The sequence below is a fragment of the Geospiza fortis genome, unplaced genomic scaffold (genome assembly GCF_000277835.1).
Source record: "Geospiza fortis unplaced genomic scaffold, GeoFor_1.0 scaffold166, whole genome shotgun sequence".
In the NCBI taxonomy this organism is placed as follows: Eukaryota; Metazoa; Chordata; class Aves; order Passeriformes; family Thraupidae; genus Geospiza; species Geospiza fortis.
In genome coordinates, this window is record NW_005054310.1 from 7,086,207 (window position 1) to 7,108,809 (window position 22,603).

General features: G+C 39.1%; 1 protein-coding gene across 6 annotated transcripts in view; it reads right to left on the minus strand.

Annotated features, from left to right (window-relative positions):
- HMGA2 (high mobility group AT-hook 2) overlaps positions 1 to 22,603 on the minus strand; it is a 112,867-nt gene that overhangs the window by 82,876 nt on the left and 7,388 nt on the right. For all 6 annotated transcript variants that reach the window (XM_031055541.1, XM_031055539.1, XM_031055543.1 and 3 more), the window contains exon 4: positions 18,164 to 18,214. In XM_031055541.1, coding sequence (XP_030911401.1) covers positions 18,164 to 18,214 — 51 coding nt within the window. The remainder of the gene's footprint in view (positions 1 to 18,163; positions 18,215 to 22,603) is intronic.

Here is a 22,603-nt window from a genome sequence, read left to right on the forward strand (position 1 = left end):
TGCAATGAAGTTCAACAGAAATGTTTGCTGTTGATAATCTGAGGAAGCTTTTGCAAGAAACTCACCAAACATGGATCACACTCACAACCAAGTTCTTGAGGAATCAATGGTGTCTTTTTCAATAACAGTTATCACTCGGGGGCTTGTGTTTTTTTGTAACAACACACAAGTCAAGAGGTAACTTTGTTCTGAGAAACACAGCAGCTTTAAATAGCAACTTGACTATGCATTTATAAAGAGATGAAAAAATAATTTCTTGCAGATTCATGTGTTTTTATGGCCTTTGAACAATACTATAGTCTCACGGGAAATCCTAACAATGGTTCAGCTTGAATCACCTCTGTCGGTACTGCACCTCATCTGTCTGGGGATTTTTACCCAACCCTCTTATTCTTTATTAATAGGGTCATTTCTCTGAAAACCTGTTTCTTAAGAGTTTGTCTGTTCATTCTGCACCTGAAGTCATAACCCTTTGTTTGCAATCTCACAACTGGTTGCTGTGGAAATCATTATGATGTCACAAAAAATAAGGATTAGTAAAACTGCAAGAAGGGAATAAACAAATTGAACAGATGAACTGTTAAAAAAGTTTTACTGCAAGTATGCACAGAAATAAAAAAAAAGGGAAACAAAAACTTTCCTCCAGACCTGATCTATGACATATGTTCACACAGTGCTGACATAGACCAGGGACAGAAGAATTTTTCTTCATGACTTTTGGTTCAGGGGCAACATTCGGAAAATCATCTGGTTAGGAATATATTTGCTACATTTTGGTAAGATACACAACACAGGACCTTAATTTCAAACACTCTGAAACTTATGCTTCCCTCTCTTTCTAAAAAGTGAACAAAACAACTATTCTGTGGCTAATCTATGGATACATAATGTTTTTCCCTGGAAAACAATGCATTTCGCCGTGTAGTAAAAATAAGCTCCTTGATGGACTTCAGACCAAATTAAAACCAGCTCTTTGTGGTGTCTACCTGCTCCAACTTTCATCAGAGCAACTGGTGCCCACACATCTCTGCCATGAAACACCCCAGTGCTCAGACTGGTGAACACTCTTTGGCAAGTCACACGGGTGCAGTAAGTCACAGGGTACGGCCCAGGTGGCCAGCTGCAGGGTCAACTTGGCAATACAGACATAAGCTTTCAGATGAAACTTTTCCCTGATAGGGCCTGAGGAAGGACCTTTCCCATCAGATCACTGACCACTGCAACCTGCCTGTCCCAGTCTGGCAGTAGCCATTTGCAGCAGTGGAGTGGCAGATCCCTCAGTCAGCTGTAGCAGATGAGGTCAGAGCAGAGGAGGGAGGCTGTGGCTATATGCATGATCAGTACAGGCTGTGCAGGCACAGATCCATGCTGTTTTCCTATTTTCACAGTCCATCCATGGGCTGTCCCCCAGTTCTGACCCTCACAGGCCTCCTGTAAGACTGCTAGGAGCACAGCTCTCTGCCATGTGCACTGCCTCACCGCTCACAAAACAAGCACAGGGTGCTTGGATAGATTTATGTCCCCTGGTTCTGCTCTTCTATGTAACACATCAGAAACACAGATGAAATTGCCTTTCACCTTTGTGTAAAACAAAGAGCAGCGGATTCTCAGCACAAGGGTAAAAATCCATTTAATAATGAGGAGAAATCTCTTCCTCTCAGAAGCAAAGAGCATACACAGTATTGGGCTGCCATCTGGCTCTCACCAGGACTTTCCAGAATTAAGGTTCATAGTCCTCCTCCCTTCACTTAGCACTGAGTGAGATGGGCAGCTAAAGCAAACAAAGCTGGAGCAATTCTACAATTAATTCCAGGATTGATCTGCCACAAAAGAAAACCTGTAAGTAGTCAAAGCTCAAATACCTGCCATTTCACTACTGGTGAAGAAAGAAGTACACCTTGATGGCATTTTCAGTCATTAAAATATTTGAGATACAACAGGCTCAAATGCATTGACAGGTATAGCACAAAAGCATCTAAATTTTGTTTTGAAGGGTGCCTGGTGCTTATCTCATCCAATCTTCTACTCAAAGTTAGGCTGACTTCTAAATCAGAAGTTAGATCAGGTTGGCCCGAGCTTTCTTCAAGGAGGGAGATTCCTCAGCCTCTCTACAGAGTAAGTCCCCTGCTTACCCCCTTCTCTGGTGGATTTCCTTTCCTCACTACATGGGAATTCCCCTTGCCAAAACTTGTAGCCCTTGACTCTTTTATTCTTACCCCATGGCACAATTGGGGAAATGCCATGGACTCAGGAGACCATGCAAGCAAGGGAAAACCAAGTTCTGTTTCTGTTGGGAATTTGGCTTGTGCACAAATAACAACCTTCATTCACTTGCATCCTCAAAAGTCTCCACTCCCCACAGCCTGACTGACAAGGAATTCTGATATCTTCTGAATAAGGGTGAGAAACTTGCATACAGGTACAATACGTAACTTATTCCATTTTCCACGTGTCTTACAAATAATTATTTGTCAAGGTTTGGCAAGCACAATGTATTGATGTTCTATTTATACTGCAGATCACTAATTTTAAGAGGTTACAAAAACTCTGCATATAGAATTGGTGAGGCAATACTTTGGTAAAAAAGTAAAAATTGCAGTAATATTTAGCCTTGGAAAAGAGGTGCTAAAGTGTTCTTTAAGAGATACTTGCATCTTCTTATTGAAATAGATGTTTCAGCCACACAAGTAACAACCACAAATCTGAAAAAAGGAGACACCTTGCATTTGGTAGCTATTCAGTGTTCATGAAAGCTTTGCAACCTCCTTAATGGAAGACAGCTTTTTCTTTCATTAAATACATATCTGTAAAAACAACTCAAAAGATATCAAACACCAGAAAAAATACACTGAAATAACATTAAAGATCTAATATAAATCCACAAAAGCCAGGAAATTCAGAGATAAAGAAAGACTTTCAGACAAGGGAAAACTTTCCAATGTATTAAACTGGAGCATAAATTGACTTCCTCTATGCTCGCCATCAAGTTATTCCAGACACAGGGGGTAAGTTCTTCTCTCGGGTAACTCAAATGCCTTCAGCACTACTACTCCAAAAATCAGTTTGGCCCCACAGAACTGTCTTATTACTTTCTCTGTTTCTGAAAATTGCCATTGGTTCAACTTTAAACAGCAACTTCCTGTCTTACAGCTCATTTTCCCATCGTTCAGAGACTGTATTTGTGAGATTGCAATACTTTCCATGATTACAGACTATGAGGTCAGCTGTGGGGTTATGACTTCACTGACAGACTGGCTAAAGGAGAACCACTGTGCAAAGGAGAAAATCCACACTCAAACACAAATATATCTGAGATTAGCAAAGACAACACTGCACCTCAGTGGGCATGGACATTTCCATCTGCACAAATAATATTCTCTACTTTTCACTCAAGCCAAGTATGAAAATGTCCCTTAAAATTTCTGTTTTATTCATAAGTCATTCATGGTGCTGATGTGTTGCCACCCAAATTCAATCTTGATGTCAGCAGCAGTTTAAATCACAACCTGTGGGTCCAACTCTTTGCACTCTCTGGAAGTGCAAAATCAGACATACAGCTTAAGACAGGATATGAAGGGAATGAAGTGATTTTGAACTGCCTTCAAACTTCCCATGATTCTGCCCTCCTCCTCAAGCTGACAAGGCTTTTGTCCCTGGGGTCTGGCTTTTCTGTCTACAATAAAGCAAGATAACCATAATGAACTAGTTACTGGGAGATCCCTAAGTATCTGGCTGAGCAACAGAATCCAAAAAGAGGATTGTTAACCTCCTAAACTGTATCTAACCCAGGTACTAAGAGAGTTACCCTAAGCCTTGATATACAGAGCATAACTGCTGTGAACAAAAGAGCTTTACACACTGCCTTTGCTTCTGAAAGAAAAAAAATATTTTTCCTTTCAGTTTCCTAGACTGCAAGAGGCAGAGGGGCTATGACAGGCATGCAAAATAAGAAATGGGTAACTTAGAAACTCACTTATCCTGGACTGAAAACTCTGAGACCAGCACATCAGACACAACTGAGCAGACAGCTGGTGAGATCAAATTCAATCTAAGAATCCAAAAGTGACAATTCCCCACTACTCTAGGTCTTATAGAGACTTGGGCTCTTTGTTCCTTCTTTTTGCCTGTCTGCTACTCCTTACTGTTTGATTTTCTTAAAGGTTACCTGCAATTTCTCATATTTCTCATATTCTCATAGTCTTGGATTAGACACTTATTTTGTTAGATATCTTCCAAATTAACCATCAGACTTTTTTTTTAAATTAAATAAACGCCTTTTCCAATTTTTCAACAGCCTGATCAAGTTTGAATTACTCAAAATAAGAACTTTTTCAAAGCTTCCATCCATGACATTTTTGTAGCCCTGAATGGAGAGGAAAGGCAAGCTATGGATTCAAATGTTTACCCAGAGAAGACAAACACAGAATGGATACAGCTATGTTCACCCATGCTTCTATACTCAAACCAAGGAGTCTGGAATGCTCACAGAAGTGAGAAAAAAGGACAGAATACCTCCACTTTTATCTTCTGGTTTTAAGGTCACTAAAAGCTTTTTGGAAAACTAGCACATAAAAAATGGAAAAGCTAAATAAATCACAAGAGTTTGCTTCTCATTTATTATACACTCAAGATAATGGTTTCAGGGACATGAAGAAAGGCATACAGAGCTTTGCAATGCACAAAACTTGTTCTGGGACAATACTTTATTATTTGAAATTTTAACCATGCAAAGAAAACCACAGTGATTTATAATTATGCAAAAAAGATCATGATGACTCTAACTTTTCCTGTAAATAGCCTTTTTTGTGATTTGGCACAATGGAATTAACAACCTCTTCCTTGGAAAGCAGTTGCATCTGGTTTGCCTGCAAAGGTTCTGAGACCTACTTCCTGAAATGAGCAGTGAAAGACAAAGCACCTTTCTGCTTGGAGCAAAATTATTATTAAGAATATAATTTTGAAACATTTCTGTGCTCATGTGTGAACTTCAGCCATAGCATAATTTCTCTTTGTTGTTCTCTGCACAATGGATATTGCCTTTATCTAAAGGATTTGTTCTAGTTTGAACAAAGTACAATGTGCAAAACCTTCTCCCTCAAGATATGCTGCAGATCAAAGGGCAAATTCTTTCCCTTACTCAAAACCACAATAGGTGTTTTTTTTGTTATCATAACTAAGAAAGGGTTTCCAATTTATATATCACCATTTACAAGCCTTTGGAGGGAGAAATCCTGACTTCAACCAAGTAAGTTGGAGGCTTGCTATTGGATTCACTTCAGTGGAGACACTACTTTACACAGACTCACCTTAAAAGGAATTTGTTTCAGTGACTAATATGCCCTCAGTATGTATCTACCTATGACCACAGCTCAATGAAAGTTATGCATGCAGAAAAAGCAAGATAATTCAGGCATTTTCAAAATCACATCTTCATATATCTTTAAAAAATTTGATGAAGGTTACAGTACAGGTCTGTCCATATTTCACTTTTCAAATAGTTCACAGAAATTATTAAAGAAGAAAGATGTTATCTTTCTAAAAAGTATTACTGTTCATTTGTAATTAAAAAAGCAAAAATTAAAATCTTCTGTATGTATCTCTGTACAAGTCCAGTCCACCTGTTACTCATGCAGTGACTGCTCAAAACTTAGCTGACATTAATAATAAATTTATTGTATTCACAGATTTACTCAAATACTGCTTGTAATGTAAGTTACCATAAAGTTTCTATTGAACATGTACAAATGGTCTTCCTCAAATTACCTGAGTTTCATGTAAACAGGGCTACTCACAAAATTTATAGAGCTTGTAACCAAGCAGCAGACACAGTCATGCACCACATTAGTGGCAGATGGGAGAAGGGAGGGAGAAGGGCTGAAATCCAGGCAAGTGATTTCATTAGGAGTTTGGCCATTGACTTCAACAAACCTAATATTTTATCACACATCTCCTTGCTACATATTCAATCTACTAGACCAGGAGCATCATGTCTCACTGGTAGACCATTTGTCAGTCTACGTACCTCACTGAGAATTACGTGTAAAGCTTGATGAAACAATTGCTTGAATAGTCATTCTTGACTTGAATGGGAAGCTTGTAGAAGTACCTTCCAAACTTCATACACCTCGGACACCTCCAAATAGTTTATGAATGCTAATGAACATTAATGAATGCAACAGTGCATGCCACGACAGAAGACACCTTGTCTCCTCTACATATTCAATGCTTTGATCCAAGTACTGTATACACTTTGTCAATTGTGTGAGATGTTATTTTCAAAACCCAAATAAACAGTTGAACATGGAAGGAGGGTCCCCAAGCAGATTTCTCAGGCATTTAGCATCATTAACAGGAAACAGAGCAGGAGAAGCAGCCAGAGCCTGAATGGGTTCTCTGTGAATACTAAGGAAACCCCAACAATATGTTAACACAATGTAATTTTGATAAGATCATAACAGTGAAACTCACATATGTGTTCCTATTGCATCTTGTAAAATGCTCCAGTTGTTATTAGGATAATTGATAACAGTTAAAATGGAGGTAAAGTCATGAATTCTGCTCCATACAGAAACTACCAGTCTGACTGGTTTTAAGTTCTCAGCAGTTATTCAGAACAGACAGGATGTAAAAACCCTAAATTGTGCCAATTCACTCATTATCTTTGATTCTCCAAAATGGAGACTGCCACCATTAGCAAGTGACTTTTAACCAAAGCAAACCAACCTCTGCGGACCAAGTGCCATTCCCACTGACACCAACACAGACACACAATCAAATTTAACTTACCAGTACTATTATTTAAATCATCTGAGTAGCACCGAAGCCTGACTCTGCAGCTCCACAGTTCAACAGCTGTCAGGACTGACAGAGTAGAATAAAACAAACTGAAAACAGAGTTTATTTTAAAGAAGTGGAAAGAAAAAGCAGAATAAAGACATACATTATTCATTACTAGTCTCCTAAAACTGCTATGGAAATAGCACTCGTAAAAATATATAATTGAGCTGCCAAAAAAAACCCTGAAACTCTACAATACCTACAATGATAGCAGGGAATACCATTTAAACTGGCAAGAGAAGGAATTAATATCACATGCAAATAGACTGCAGCAAGCTGTTGCCAGCTAAATTCTAGCATCTGTGCTATAAAACACACAAATAACATCATATGCATGTGGAGATTTCACTAGAGTGGGGTTTGATCCATCTATTCTCTGTAGCTATCTCTGGAAGTTCCTCAGTTGCCTAGTATTTTCTTACTAACCTTCAAGCCCTCTATGTTTAATTAGGTGAACATGTGCAAAACTGATAATCTAAGGCAGTTAGCCTTACCTCCCCACTAAAACTCCACTCCATTTCAAGTTTCAGCCAACAGCTATCCAAAATCTAGCTCCATCCCTGGAAGCCTTCAGAGCTATGAATTACCAGGACAGAGCATAGCGCCGTTCACAGTGCTCAGGTCCAGCCTGGGCATCAGCATCTGGGAGCAAGACCATTCACAGGGGGTCTACCTATTAGGTAAATGTGATGAAGATTTACATCCACACCTCCCATGTAATTGTGCCAACCACAAGCTCCTGTGTTCTCCTAGATGAGAAGTGCTCTCCAACCCTTCTCTTGAAGCTGAAATGCCATGCAGAGAAAATGCTACACAATTTCTGAGTGCTAATTAAGGCAGTTTTCAACACTTAGGATGGGAAAGACTTCTATCCTTGAGTCCAACCATTAATCCTGTACTGCCAAGTCCACCCCTAAACTGTGTCCCTAAGGACCACATCTGTATGTTTTTTAAATATCTCTGGAGATAATACATAGACTTCTTAAATATTCTAGGAGCCTGTCCTGGAAGGGAACGGATGATAGAACTTAAAACGCTAGTGACGCAGGCTGTAGCTTGGGTGTAATGGACTCCCTGCAATGTTATGCCATGAAACAAAAATTATGAAACCCAGAGATGCCTGCATTTGAGAGATAAATCCACATTCCCCTCCCATCAGCACAGGGTGGCTGGTAGCTGCCCTTGAGCAGAAGCAAGACTTCCTTCCTGAAATGAAATCACTGCAACATCAAAACAACCAAGAAGCAGCCTCCTTGTCTCACTGTATTGCAAAGAAGGAAATCATATCCTATGAAACAGTCTAGAGTAACAGCAAGGCTAATTAGCATCTTCTGTGCAACCAGAACCATTCTGAACAGAGAGCAACACAGAAATGCAAAACAAACAGTGTTGTCAGCATGATAAGCCTCCACTCCACCATTACATGCATCTCAACATATGGCTTTTCCATGCAGACTGTCATCTTCCCAGGCCCCCATGTTTCCCATTTTCCCCCCAAGACTGAAAATATCTGGATTTTCTTGGACCTGAAAAGATTTCTTCCTCTTCTAGCAGTAGTGTCACTACTGCACCTTTGATTCATCGAACTACATATCCCAATCTGATTATTCAAGCAATTCAGCTTGTGAAGCCACAATTTTCAAATGTCAGGGTCTTGTCCCTCTACTTTTATTTTGGTTTTCCTTTGCAGTCCGATGAATATCTCGCTTAGGGACTTGTAAATGCCATTGTAAACTATGCTCCATTTATATTTTAAATGGGAACTACCACAAAAGAAATTCAAAACAGAAAAGAAAAAAAGAAAATATTTTTCTTCACTAAGTGTTGTGTACTACAGAATTAGAAGACAATTCGTGGTGAGGATATTTTGCACCTATTTAATGGAGGAAGCCCACCTTCTTGTTGAAAATCTAGCCTCATACCTAAAATGTAACACTGAACTGTAATTTGAAGTGAGGCTTAGAGTCAGGATTAAGGAAGAGGAAATAACAATACTTGCACTTAAAAGCATATAATGACTTTCATTCAAACACCTGAAAATAATCTCTAAATATTAATTATCACAGTATCAGTCTCCCCCAAACTTTTCCAGAAGAGGATCAACCCTGCATTCCTTTGGCATCCAAATTGCCTGCTTGGATCTGTACAGAATGCAGACAAAGCTGAAAGTATTACCTACCTTTAATTATTATGGTAACTCTTAATTGACAGGAGTAAACTCACCCACACAGGGACTGAGTGCCATTTATAAGATGGCCTTTTTTTGCAGAGAAAAAATTTGATATCTTCCTGTAGGGCTATTGCACTATGGGGGCTTGCAGTATAAAGTAGAATTAAATTAAATTAAATTGTGTTAAAGGAGAGGCACAATTAGTCAAAAATTTTAAGAGAACCTAAGAGTCTTGACTCTGAATCTTCTCTTCTGGATCACACATTAAAACATGGGTTTTCATTCCTTCTGCAGCACTATCTTTCAAGAGGACAGGGAATGGAAATAGATGAGGTGACTCATCTATTTCTAGATGAAGTGACTTAGAATGGCCCTGTCCCACAGCTATGACTCAGATTGGCTAATGCTCAAAAGGAGAGTAACCATATTCCAGATATTCAAGGAAGCAGACACCTCATTTTTGTGACTATGTCTGTCATTTAATCAATCAGTATTGGACTTCTAAGTAATCAAGCAAGGTACAAAGATGAAAAAATATCATCATTATGCATCAAATATCCTTCAGGCTTGTATGTGGGATTGGTTCAAAACCCTTCAGTCCAGAATCTCTTCATTCTATCCTGTATATGCAATCACAGAATCATAGAATCATTTCAGTTGGAAAAGAATTCTAAGATCATCAAGTTCAACCATTAACCCAGCACTGCCAAGCCCACCACTAGACCACGTCCCTAAGGTCCACACCTACATGCCTTTCAAATATCTGGAGGGATGATATATATACTTTTCAAATACCTTACTCCTACTCCTCACTACCCACCAGGTAGACTTATACTGGAGATACTGAAATTGTCACACCTGAATTTATAGAAACAGGTAAAAACATCTATTGGTTTAAAATACAGGATTGAAAAGTGAAATGTTTCCTTTCCTGCCTCATCCAATGTATGCTCAAGCAAGCTTTACTGGAGGAGGATGGCCTTGAGCTGAAGGCACAGGGCAGGCTGCCAGGAAATCCGAGTTCTATTCCTGGCTCTCCTACAGATTTCCTTGGGCAAGGCAATTAACCTTGTGGAGTGCACTTTCAATGGAGGTGAGGCCCAGCTTCTCTTTCTGCATTCATAACATTTTCAATGGTGAAAATGGAAATGCAGGAGCAAGAATGAGCGGCTGTACTTTTCTTTACCTGATTTTCTGTCAGATATTTGGATGCATGGTTGCTGATAAGTGTGCTAGTAAAAAACCCTAAGAATTCAAACACTGCAGGCACAAAAATGCCTCCTGATCTTGCCACAAACAACCTCAGTACTCAGTTTCCTTGTATGTAAAATGGGCAGCGGGGCTTCTAAAGCCAAAGTACACAGCCAAACGGAAAACTGATTTTTAACGTTCTTGAACACCTGTTATCTGAGATCATAAAAAGGGAATTGCAAAGAATTTCAGTTTGCCTTTCCCTAGAGATGCTCTAATTTTACCTGGTACATTTTTTTACCTGATAAAAGTTCCTCTTTGGATCGCAAATAGAACAAAAGATTTTCTTTTAAGTAGTCTGAAATGTAAGATGAAATTTAAATTCTTTTTTAGCTGAGATGATATCTTTTAATATACCTTAAAAGAAGTGGAAGTGAATTAGAGAGTGAGTGAAATGTCATGAAAATGAGTTTGCTAATATAAATGCATTTTAGCAAACAAATATCATGGCTAAATTTTCTGTTGTGGTTTCTTTCAAATAAATATTGCCATATCCATTTATACCAACAAAGAACAGAACTCTGAAATTCCAAGGAAGGACATCATTTGCTTAGACAAATGTCTAAAGAAATGAAGACACATATCTCTCTGAACACTAGGGAGACAGAATGTATTTTTAGTGATTTTTTTAATGCATTTGGTACAAGCATGTAAGATGATTTTATTCCTTTCCTGAAATGTTGAATTAAAAAGTAAAAAAGCAAACAACCAAAAATTGGCAAAAGAAAAAAAAAGAGCATCTGTTAGTCAGAGGAGAAAAGTTTAACAATCACCGCTTTTTTTCAAAATGTTCATGATTTGAGAGATGATTTCTTTTTACAGGTCATCTGAACTGGAAAGTAAGTGTATAGGTATAAAGATTTTAAGGCTTTTCATTCATGTCCTCAATCCACTTCCTAAGTTTAGCAATTTTAAAGGAGAGGTCAATAGTCCTTTTTTCATAATTATAAAAGGCCCTTCAGGCTCTTTAGATCACTGCAACAATGAACACTCTCAGGTAACGTTCTTGCCCACACAGATGTAGAACATGTTCAAGAAAGAAGGTATTTTATATTACCGAGTTATAAAATAGTACCTATGATCTCCAGAAGGAAGCTAGGGTTGTTTGGAAGATTAAAGCAACTGCAGCTTATATAAATTTTCACTATGTGCCTCACATGAAGTGGTAACACCACAGATACAGCAGTCAAAAGTTGTAAAGAATCAAAATAACTGAAATTATGTTATTCTTCCAAGAACAAGAAACAGAATTTTTATCTGTGTTATCTTCTGTAATTACATAAATAGTAACCTTTTCATTCATCATCCAATATACAAAATATAAATTTTATCTCAGCCATTACTTGCTCCAAATGGACCCAGTGGTACTTAATTTTTTTTAACAAAAACAACTTCTCTTAACAGCAGAATCTCTAGCCTAGCTTAGGGATACACTAGTAAGCACCACATCAGAGAGGGGGAAGTCTCACACTAACCATTTGCTATCTAACAGCCAATTATATGTCTTATTTTATTGTCTAAGTTGTCTTCGATAGCATCAAAAGATTAGTATCTCCAGCTGAGAATTCACCACTGCTATAACAAAGCCTTCTTTGGAGCAGGATGGACTATGATGTCAGAACATTCTTCTCTCTCTATCACCCAGTGAATAAGATTGCATGAATTTAAGCATCTCCTAGACCATAACTTCATATGAGACAAAAAAGACTGCCTGCATAAGAAGAAAAACTAGTCAAAGGACTTCACATCACAGAGTATGTCACTATCAGGCACAAACTCGACTTAGAAACTTGACTTAGGTGTGGGAAGGCTCAGTGTTCAGATATTCACAGGATATTTTGAGTTGAAAGGGATCCACAAGGGTCATCAAGTCCAAGTTCAAGTGAATGTCTGTATGGGCATTGAAGCCACAATCTTGGTGTTACTAACATCACGCTCTGACCAAATGAGCTAATAGGGGCAAGAAATAGCCTCAAAACATTGATAGGTCCTCTGAGGCAACGGGATTTTGTTGGTATGTATTTCTTCAAAATTAAGAACCTCATTTTCAAAATCTTAATGAGCACAAGGAATCTTGCCCTGAGACAGGAACTGCTGGCATAGAAAAATCTCACCAATTCCATGTTCAAGGTTTTGTATCTCAGCTATGTCAGAATTGACTGGAAATAATCTGAAGAAAAAATTTACTCTAAAAAAGCATTTTTGTAATTTTTTTAAAATGTGGTTTGGCACTGCTTAAATTGGCATCCTGTATAAAATGAAACTCTACCCTTATTAAAAAAGTACTATAATCATCAATCATATAATCATCAAATTGTTTGGGTTGGAAGGGACCTGGAAGATCACCTAGTTCCAACACCCTGCCATGGGCTAAGACACCTTTCACTAGACCAGGTTGCTCAAAGTCTCATCTACCTTGGCCTTGAGCACTCCCAGGGGTGGGACATTCACCATTTCTCTGAACAATTGTTCCAGTGTCTCACCACCCTCAAGGTAAGCAATTTCCTCCTAATAGCCAACCTAAACCAATCTATTCCAGTTTAAAGCCATTTCCCCTTGCCCCATCACTACAGGTCCTTGTAAGAACTCCATCTCCATTTTTCTTGTGGCTCTCTCTGCTTACTGGGAGGCTGCTCTATGGCCTGTCTGAAGCCTTCCCCAGGCTGAACAGCCCCTTCTCTCTCAGCTTGTCTAGATGATCATGACTAAAAATCAGATTAAAAATCAGGATCAGATTAAAAATCTGCTTAAGGAAATTAATTTCTTATAATCTCTTATCTCCTACCAAACTGAAATATGCTCTCTATACTGTCTAGAAGCAAACAAAATTGTTGGAAGCTTTCTGAACAAGTCACAGTTCTTACTTAGGCTTCAGTGATGAGATGCGCAAGCAGATGCTTCACATGCATCCCACATGTCCCTGCTCAGAAGGTCACCAACCATCTTCTGCTGTTACAATCATGCAAATTCTAGAATTGCATCTATCCATCTTTTAAAACAGTGACATGGCATGGAATCAGCCATCTCTTCTCCTCACCAAAGTCCTGCTCAAGGCTTTAAAAAGCTCTGGACTGTTCCTCTGGAACAATTCTGCCATTCTATGCGGAGTCTATGGTTCAAGTCAAACAATTTGGAAATGCAAAAAAAATTCTACCTAAAGACTCAACAGAAACAATGGAAATTAAAAACAAATACCCTTTTCTGCCTCAACTTCAAAACTGGATTTCAGATTCCTCCATTAAACTGATGCCTGAGAGCACTAGAAGACTATGGAATTTCCAGGGCTTTCCAATGCAGCTCTTTGGAACAAACAGCAAAACAATTGATTACTTAGTCCTCTGCTCTACTCATAAACCTTCAGTCCCTTCCTTTCAGTCAAATTAAAGGCATACACAGCAATTTCCTCCTAATAGCCAACCTAAACCAATCTATTCCAGTTTAAAGCCATTTCCCCTTGCCCCATCACTACAGGTCCTTGTAAGAACTCCATCTCCATTTTTCTTGTGGCTCTCTCTGCTTACTGGGAGGCTGCTCTATGGCCTGTCTGAAGCCTTCCCCAGGCTGAACAGCCCCTTCTCTCTCAGCTTGTCTAGATGATCATGACTAAAAATCAGATTAAAAATCAGGATCAGATTAAAAATCTGCTTAAGGAAATTAATTTCTTATAATCTCTTATCTCCTACCAAACTGAAATATGCTCTCTATACTGTCTAGAAGCAAACAAAATTGTTGGAAGCTTTCTGAACAAGTCACAGTTCTTACTTAGGCTTCAGTGATGAGATGCGCAAGCAGATGCTTCACATGCATCCCACATGTCCCTGCTCAGAAGGTCACCAACCATCTTCTGCTGTTACAATCATGCAAATTCTAGAATTGCATCTATCCATCTTTTAAAACAGTGACATGGCATGGAATCAGCCATCTCTTCTCCTCACCAAAGTCCTGCTCAAGGCTTTAAAAAGCTCTGGACTGTTCCTCTGGAACAATTCTGCCATTCTATGCGGAGTCTATGGTTCAAGTCAAACAATTTGGAAATGCAAAAAAAATTCTACCTAAAGACTCAACAGAAACAATGGAAATTAAAAACAAATACCCTTTTCTGCCTCAACTTCAAAACTGGATTTCAGATTCCTCCATTAAACTGATGCCTGAGAGCACTAGAAGACTATGGAATTTCCAGGGCTTTCCAATGCAGCTCTTTGGAACAAACAGCAAAACAATTGATTACTTAGTCCTCTGCTCTACTCATAAACCTTCAGTCCCTTCCTTTCAGTCAAATTAAAGGCATACACAAATGAAATTAATAATATAAAAAACCTTTGATCTTTACAAAGGACTACATGAAGCCATGAGCAAAACAGTCTCTGAGACCATGAGCAACAGCACCAGGCTTCAATGGCAAACACGTGGCCCTGATGAAGTTAATGACAAACCTTTCACTGACTACTGTGAATGTGAATTTGACTTTATGCCTGTGCTACATAAAATAATTCTGCTAATAAAAACCAGGTTGCTTCATAGGCTTTTTTTTAAGCATCAAAGGCTATGTCTACAATATGGACCACAGGATGGTGCTGAGGACCTAAAGGTCCAAACCACACACCTTTCAAGAGGTTTTTGTTTCACTTTAGCCTAGTCCTGTGGCTTGAATGTCTAACAGACTGCACTTCTACAGCGTATCTTCCAATTTGGTTCCATTTGAAAGGAGTCCAACCAACGATGTCTGGAACTGCTACACAATGCATACAGTAAGTGGGGAAAATTAGGAGCTGCATTTCAGAAGCATACTCTTGATCTGACCTAACACACTAATGCAGATGCATCCAAGGAGCTTAGACTATGTCTGCGAAATAAAACCTCTAAAATTAAGGAGTACTGAGGCCCCCATGAAGAGGGTTAATAGGTAATAGACTCACAGCCTTCAATGTGTTCACACGGGTGCAGCAACCTACAGTGAAGGTGAGTTTTACAGCAGCAAGCACTGTGTTTCTGATTTCAACTATGCTCATTTCCCACCTGCTTGACCTTGTTATCTTCAGGACTTTCATTCAATTAGCCCTCCACATTTAAAAAGCTTTTCTATGTAGCTGAATATTTTATTTTTAGAAGATTTTGTTTAATCTTTACTTTCTATTCTATAGGGTCTTCTTTCCCTTGACAGCTTTGTAAAGTACACATTATTGCATTAAAAAGATCATCTGATGTCTCATATGTTTGTGATAAACTGGGCTTCTTGCCCTCTTCACTTGGGCTCTCCCTCCCCCTCTCAGTTTTATACTAGTCAAAAAAGATTTACATCTCTTCTAAAAAATAATATATATATAAATACACTGTGAATCACAAACATTAAATACTTAATTTGAACCAGCAGAAAGACCAGCTACTGGAATTCTACAGTGGTCTGTTAGCTTGTATGTCTCTGCATGTGCATATTGAAGGAAACAGCAGAAATAATATTTTACAATTTGATGAACAACATATGACACAGAACCTCTAGACTCCCAAAAAAAGGGCTATAAACTTATGAAAATGTAGAATTCTGCCCTCTCCAAGAAAAAAACCCTACACGCTCCTTACTTGCACAGATACTAAACCATCATCAGTAAGGCCTGACATATAAACAAACTGGATTAAGGAAATATATAATAATTAAGGATTAAACTGAAATATGGATGATAAAATGGGACATTTTCTGACTACATGTTGGAGGTCTAAACAAAAAGGATGATGCTGTACCATCTGCTTTCAGGCAGACTCCTCCCCTGAGTTCAACTACAAGCTAGAAGGAGCCCATGAACTCAATTTAAACTGGAGAGAAAAAAGAGAAGGGGGACAAACTCTTCAGACCATGAGAATCAAATATGCCATTATCTCAATGCAAGCTGCAGATTTGAAGAATTAACTCTAAAAATTATGAGAAGCAATTGTATTATCAGAATTACAAAGTAAAAAGACTACACTTTCAACAGGTGCAACAGCAAAGTAATACTGCGTTTCAAAATGTGCATTAATTTTTTTTTAAAAAGAGTGAAAGTCTTGAAAGTATTGGTCTCATAATAAAGTAATGCATACAACCCATTTCAGTAATTCCCATTTCTGAAAATCAGATTCTTGACTTGACAAATAGCCCATTCCATACTGAAAGCTCCACTGATACTGCCTATTCTTTCTTCCCCATAAAAACACAAACACAGAAGGGGAACATTCTACAGACTGTCAAAAGTGCTGTATTAGCCCTTTTCACTGAAAACTCACCTTAGTTTCTGACAATGAGTACTTGGAAGAGAAAACCTTTTTAGTATGTCAGGTTGATGCCTTTTCCCTTTTCCCCAAACTCTTCAACCACCCCTATTCACCTGTCACACATTCCTAACTCAGAGGGGATGGCTTGACTGTTATAAATTAATTACTCTCATAAACCAAGTATTTTTTGCTGTTTCCCAGGGATTGCACCCAAGGTGAGGATCAAGCAAGCAACACTCAGCATCCAGATATGCAAGGTTCAAGCCAGATGGGAGGAAGCAGACAAAAACTGACCCACGTTTTACTGCATCTGGCATTTGCCTTCCCCAAGTTGCTTATGAGAAGACCACCAACATAGATACTTTCCAAAAGCCACTTTTTCAATGCCAGTAGGCTTCCTCGTATACCTGAAAAGTGCCTGACTTAAAAACTACAGGTATAAACCACTCATCTAGTATGCAGTGGTCTGTTTTCTCCAAAGAAATATCCTGTGGAACATTCACTGGAAAATGCAATAGAACTAGTTCTTAAAGAGACTGCTAAAGCCAGCTTTCCTGTGTTTAGTGGCTAATACTCTGGGGAACCTTAGCTGTAGTTTTCAGTACCTTCTTGGGCTGTTTGAGCTTTTGCAAGCATATTTTACAACTCTTTTAACAGCTATGCAAAAGAACTGAACAAAATGGAGGGGGAAATGACGGGACTGACAAGAGGAAAGAGAATACAGAGTGAAATAAGGGTTTAAAATTGAGAGGGTGGGGGTGGATTTGAAACAGAAGTTTAAAGAAAAATGCTGTGCAGGGAAAGGGAACTGGAAAAAGGAAATCAGAAATGTTAACTTATGATGAAGCACACAGCCACACCTTTTTATCATCTAATATTCAATCCCATTTTCCCAGCGACACCCCATGTGAAAGCCCATACACAAGTGGAAAACATGCAGATGAGAGGTGCACCAGGCTCATTAGCTGTAAACATCAGTGAGGATACAAAATTTCAAGTACCTAAGAATGAAATACTTCCATTGCCAAAGAATAAAAACACACTTCTGATAGACACTTGTAAAGACTAAATGGGGTCAGGAAACGTGGAAACTTTCAATGAAATATATTACCAGTCACTACAAATATAAGAGGCATGAAAATGACTGTGAGTGGAAAAACTTAAGTTCTAAGCGCAAGTATCCTGCTGTTCATCTGCACTCTTTCTCACTGGATTTAAGGAAAATATGCATGTTTCCAGGCAATGTAGAACAAAAGCATTTTGGTTTTTAAACTTTATCTCCTGCACCCGACCTCTGAGTCTTATCACCCCTCTGAGGTCCCATAGTGCCCCTTTATAACCTTTGTTACTCAATTACTGAACAAGTTATCTCATTGTTACTCTCTTTTGAAGGAAGAGTTGAGCCTCTTTTCATGCTGATAAGATAGGCATAAATATTCACTCGAAGCAAACATTCAATTGTAAAGTGTCTTGAGCAAACTACCAGAGTCTAAAGGTAGGAAGCGGTGATCAACTTCTTTGCTCTCTTAACCCTTTAGTCAATCCACCAGAACAAAGAGACAAAGAAGATAGATGCTTTTCTTACAAATGAAATTACTGTTCTCTAAAGGAATGGACTTTATTTTATAACACAGCAAAGAAATCTGGAAGTGAATTACCTACCCATTTTCTGGGCCGGCCTCTAGGTCGCTTTTCACCAGTGGCTTCTGCTTTCTGTAAAAGAAACACAACATATTTTATACCTCAGCATTACTTAACAGCCTCAGTAACTAGGAACTCCTTTCCTGTAACATTAGCTACAATCATACCTCTTGGGTGGCACCAGGCTCCCCAGCTAAGCTGTGTGTTTTCTGGCAGACGGTGTGACTATGCTGCTTTTTCTGACATTTCCTAGGCAGCGCCTCACCTGCACCCAAGGGTGTCCCCGGCCCTGATCCACACTGTGTCCGGGCCATGGAGGAGTGTGCCCACACAGCCCCAGCTGCTCAGGGCCCTCTGCAGAGCCATGCTGTGTCAGGGCCATGGAGGAGTGTGCCCACACAGCCCCAGCTGCTGAGAACCCTCTGCAGAGCCGGGGCTGTGTCAGGCCATGCAGGAGTGTGCCCACACAGCCCCAGCTGCTCATGGCCCTCTGCAGAGCCATGCTGTGTCAGGGCCATGGAGGAATGTGCCCACACAGCCCCAGCTGCCCACGGCCCTCTGCAGAGCCACGCTGTGTCAGGCCATGGAGGAATGTGCCCACACAGCCCCAGCTGCCCACGGCCCTCTGCAGAGCCAGGGTGCCCTGGCCAGCCACCCAACATGCAGGCTGATGGTGGGGACACAGGGCAATTGGGAAACCTGGGAACCTCCAAGAACATCAAATCTAGTGTTTCATATGCCATCAAAGAGTACTTGAAGATACTAAATTAAAAATACAGCCTGTTTCAAGTTTGATCAAAGCAGTTTACAGCAGCTACAATTAATTTTTTAGCCTCATTATGTTCATGCATGAAAGTAATTAGGACAAAATATCACCATGAACATGTCTATGTTCTTATTGGGAAACAATTTATCTACGTTTCACATGAAGTTTTCCACGTAAAAGCACACCTTTAGACTATAAGTAAACCTTTCATGGCCCAAAACACACCTTCCCTGTCCAGGTTTAAGGAAACAATGTGGAAGGGGCCCTAGAAGTGACCGCTTTATTTATGTAAGCCCAGCAGTTGCTCCTGGAGCTCAGCTTAAAGGAAATATGGGTCCTTTTATAGGTTCTTCCACTAATTCCACTGCTTGACATTGTGAATACTACCACTAATAACAGTACTTATGTAGTACACTAAAAAATTTACAGAGTTTAAAATGAAAATCCCAGGTTATTCTCTCTAGCTAGGCTATGTTCACCCATACACTTCACCAGGTAAATTATCCTGTTCCACTCAAGATTTTGTCACCACCTGTAGTCAGGGCAGGACTTGCCAGATACAAGGTCCCCAAGAAAGAAGACTTTTAGTACACATGAATTGTGTTCCTTTGGTTTTTCCCCCCAGTTAACTGCATGTATATTTGATTTGCCCTTAGAAATTAACTGTGCCATTAAATAAATCACTTGCTGGTCAATCACTGTAACATATACTGTAACCCAATGCTGTGCAAATCGGATCTCTCTAAAAGAGAACTTGAGCTGAGGAACTAGTGGAGGAATCTCTACAAAAAACCTGCCCTGCGAGTTAAATGCAATTACTTTGAAATAAATACCTCACAATAAGAAAGCTGTGAAAAATAAAATTCACACTCCTGAAGGGCAAAATTATCACTCAGACTTGTTAAAAGAGTAAACTTGAGCTTTAATAGTTTATACCGGTGTTACATGTAAGGTGAAACCCTCTTAAGAGAATACTTGTTAAAGTGCATTTACTATATCCTGTAGCTGTCTATTTCAGAGTTTTGTTTTCGTTAAGCAGTCAATTTCTTTATACCTTGTAACCTGAAGGATGCAAAAAACCAGATATGGTTTAGTGTTGATAAGCTGTTGCTCCCTGCTTCTACGTTTACTTCATGAAACACAGGGCATAAATCTTATAAAGAAATATCAGTTATAACTGGTCTTAACAAATCAACACTTGACATGTTATCAGAGCACTAAGGCTATTTATTTTCTTGTGTGTATTACTGCATCTGAAGGAAAGATCCTTTTCCAAAACTCTATCAAAAAAATAATTAACTTTGTGAATACAAAAAGACTTTGGTCTAATAATTAAAGTCCATACAAACCTGACACAAATTTTAGCTTCAAATTATAATGAACATGAGAGATTTCTTTAAATAACTAATCTTTGCTTCCTGTCATAAACTGTCACACAGGGTGGCCGCTTCCCATGCAGCTCAGCAGCGCTGAGCTCTGCCACCACCAAAGGTCCATGTCAGAAGCGGCCAGTGTTCCTGCTGGCTAGTTTGGGTAACGGTTTGTCAAGCGCTTGGGGACCGTGCAGATTGAAAGGCACTATATTCCTGCAGTGTATGACTTCCACCTCATGTCAGAAGAAAAACATTTCCATAGCTCTTATCAAAACCGAATCTTTCCCAGAGGTGAGCTGAGCAAACAGCCAAGCATGCCAAAGGTGATGTTTTGGTATAGAGAGATTCTGTAAGTAAATAGCAAGGTTTTCACAGATTAAACTGCAGAAAATGAATGACAAGAACCTCCAAAGTGGAAGTTTTAATCTCCTTTTCAAGAGAAGAGAAAGACAAAACACTTCGAGAACAAACAAAAGGAGCAGTAGCAGCACAGTGGCAATGATAAATACATGAAGTTCAGAAAAATATTCCACCTCCTTCCCTCTTTTCAGCCTGCATTTTGCTAAAATACTGTATTTTAGCCAAGTGCTGTATTTTCTCCAATAGCATTAGACTTTCCTTTAACTGAAGCCTTGAAGAAATGTTTTACTGTGCATAAGGTAATCCATTGCTTCTCCATGAAAGCACTAATACATTGCCTTTCCTCTTGAACAGATTTTTGCACCATCAGAAACACTCCAGTCTGCTGGCTCTTGGCTTTAATTGAAGTATTGCCTCTGAAGCTAGGGGCAAATCCTGACAGAGCTCCAGGATGGTATTTGGTCAGGGGGTTTTTAACATTTGGTGCTACTATGCTATGAGGCATGACCTTGCTTTTTACAGCTAAAACATGAAATCACCGAAGCTTAAACAAGGGTCAGCAATGTTATCAAACACAAAGTGTATTTCATTAAAAATAGAAAATTTCTTATAAACAATAATATGAACACACCATTTTTGCAATGTCACATCTGAGGAACAGAACTACACTTTCTCACATTTAAAAGCATGATCTATTTGGGAAGTGGTTTTTATTTATCACAGGTGAGAAAGATCATAATGCAGTCACTGCTATCTGGACGTGAGCTAACAGTCCCCAGGAACACACGCAATCCACTTAAGCCCTGTACCACAGGGCCATCTAACCCTGCTTCCAAACAGCTTCTCTCAGCAACTCTAGGACTTGACTGCTCATGATCTCTGCCTCCTTATTGCAAAAATGTGCTGTACCCAGCCAGAAACCAAGGCTGTACTACCGAAAGCAATGAACAAGACAAGACAAATATAAATAATTGAATGGCTATAAAGTGCTCTTTGGGCATCCATGTATTGTCAAGGAAGACCTCAAATGCAACAGAATCCAAATTTGAAGAACTCTAACTACTTTGCAAAATGATCTGCTGGAGATCTCAGATAAAGTGTGTCAGAGCTGTAAGTCAGGTAAAATAAGTGATTGCTCTCAGGAGGAAGATCACTGTTGCCAAACAGAGTCAAAAGACCTAGCCCAGGAATGTGTCCCTCTCAAAAAAAACACACAAGTTATTTAGTCAAAAAATACTCCAAAAAAACTTTAGGCATTGACTAAGTACAAAAACATCACACTTTCCATGTCCTGCTTTATCCCTTTTAATGCTAAACAAAAATCAGTCTTCTGCTTTTCCTATCTTGGTCAAAACATTTGATTTTGAGGTCTCTTTTTCAGTGCAATAACAATCACTTGATAAATTTGATCTTGTTTTCCCTTTAAGCTTGTAATGACTGGTGTTGATGAAAATGAATGAAGCATGGAGAAGCCAACTAGATTTTCGTGACCCAATTCAGGGCAGAGTCCTCATCACATGCACTTCTCTGGTTTGTTGGTTTTTTTTCTTTTACCTTTGGACTGCTTAACCCAGGGGCATGCCTTTCTACATACCAGCCTGGCCATGTAAGGTAGAGACAATAGCAAGTGTAGTCACACACACAGGACCACAAGCTTTAGTTTTCAGAGGATGATGCATCAAGCCCTGTAGGCATTTTCAGTGAATCTCACTATACTAATAACTACAACAAAACTCAAAATATTTTAGCAGAAGGTAAATTTTACTAAAGAATTTTTACCATTGTATATTCCTGGGACATCCCTTGACAATTCCTTTAACGACAATCATATAGTAGCTACTGCTCTTTTTTCTAATGTCATAAATGTATTTCCTGCTGCCAGACAGGAAAGTATTTATGCCTACGCAGTATTTTTGTCAAGCCAAACTATAGGAACTAAAAAAAAAAAAAAAAAAAAAAAAA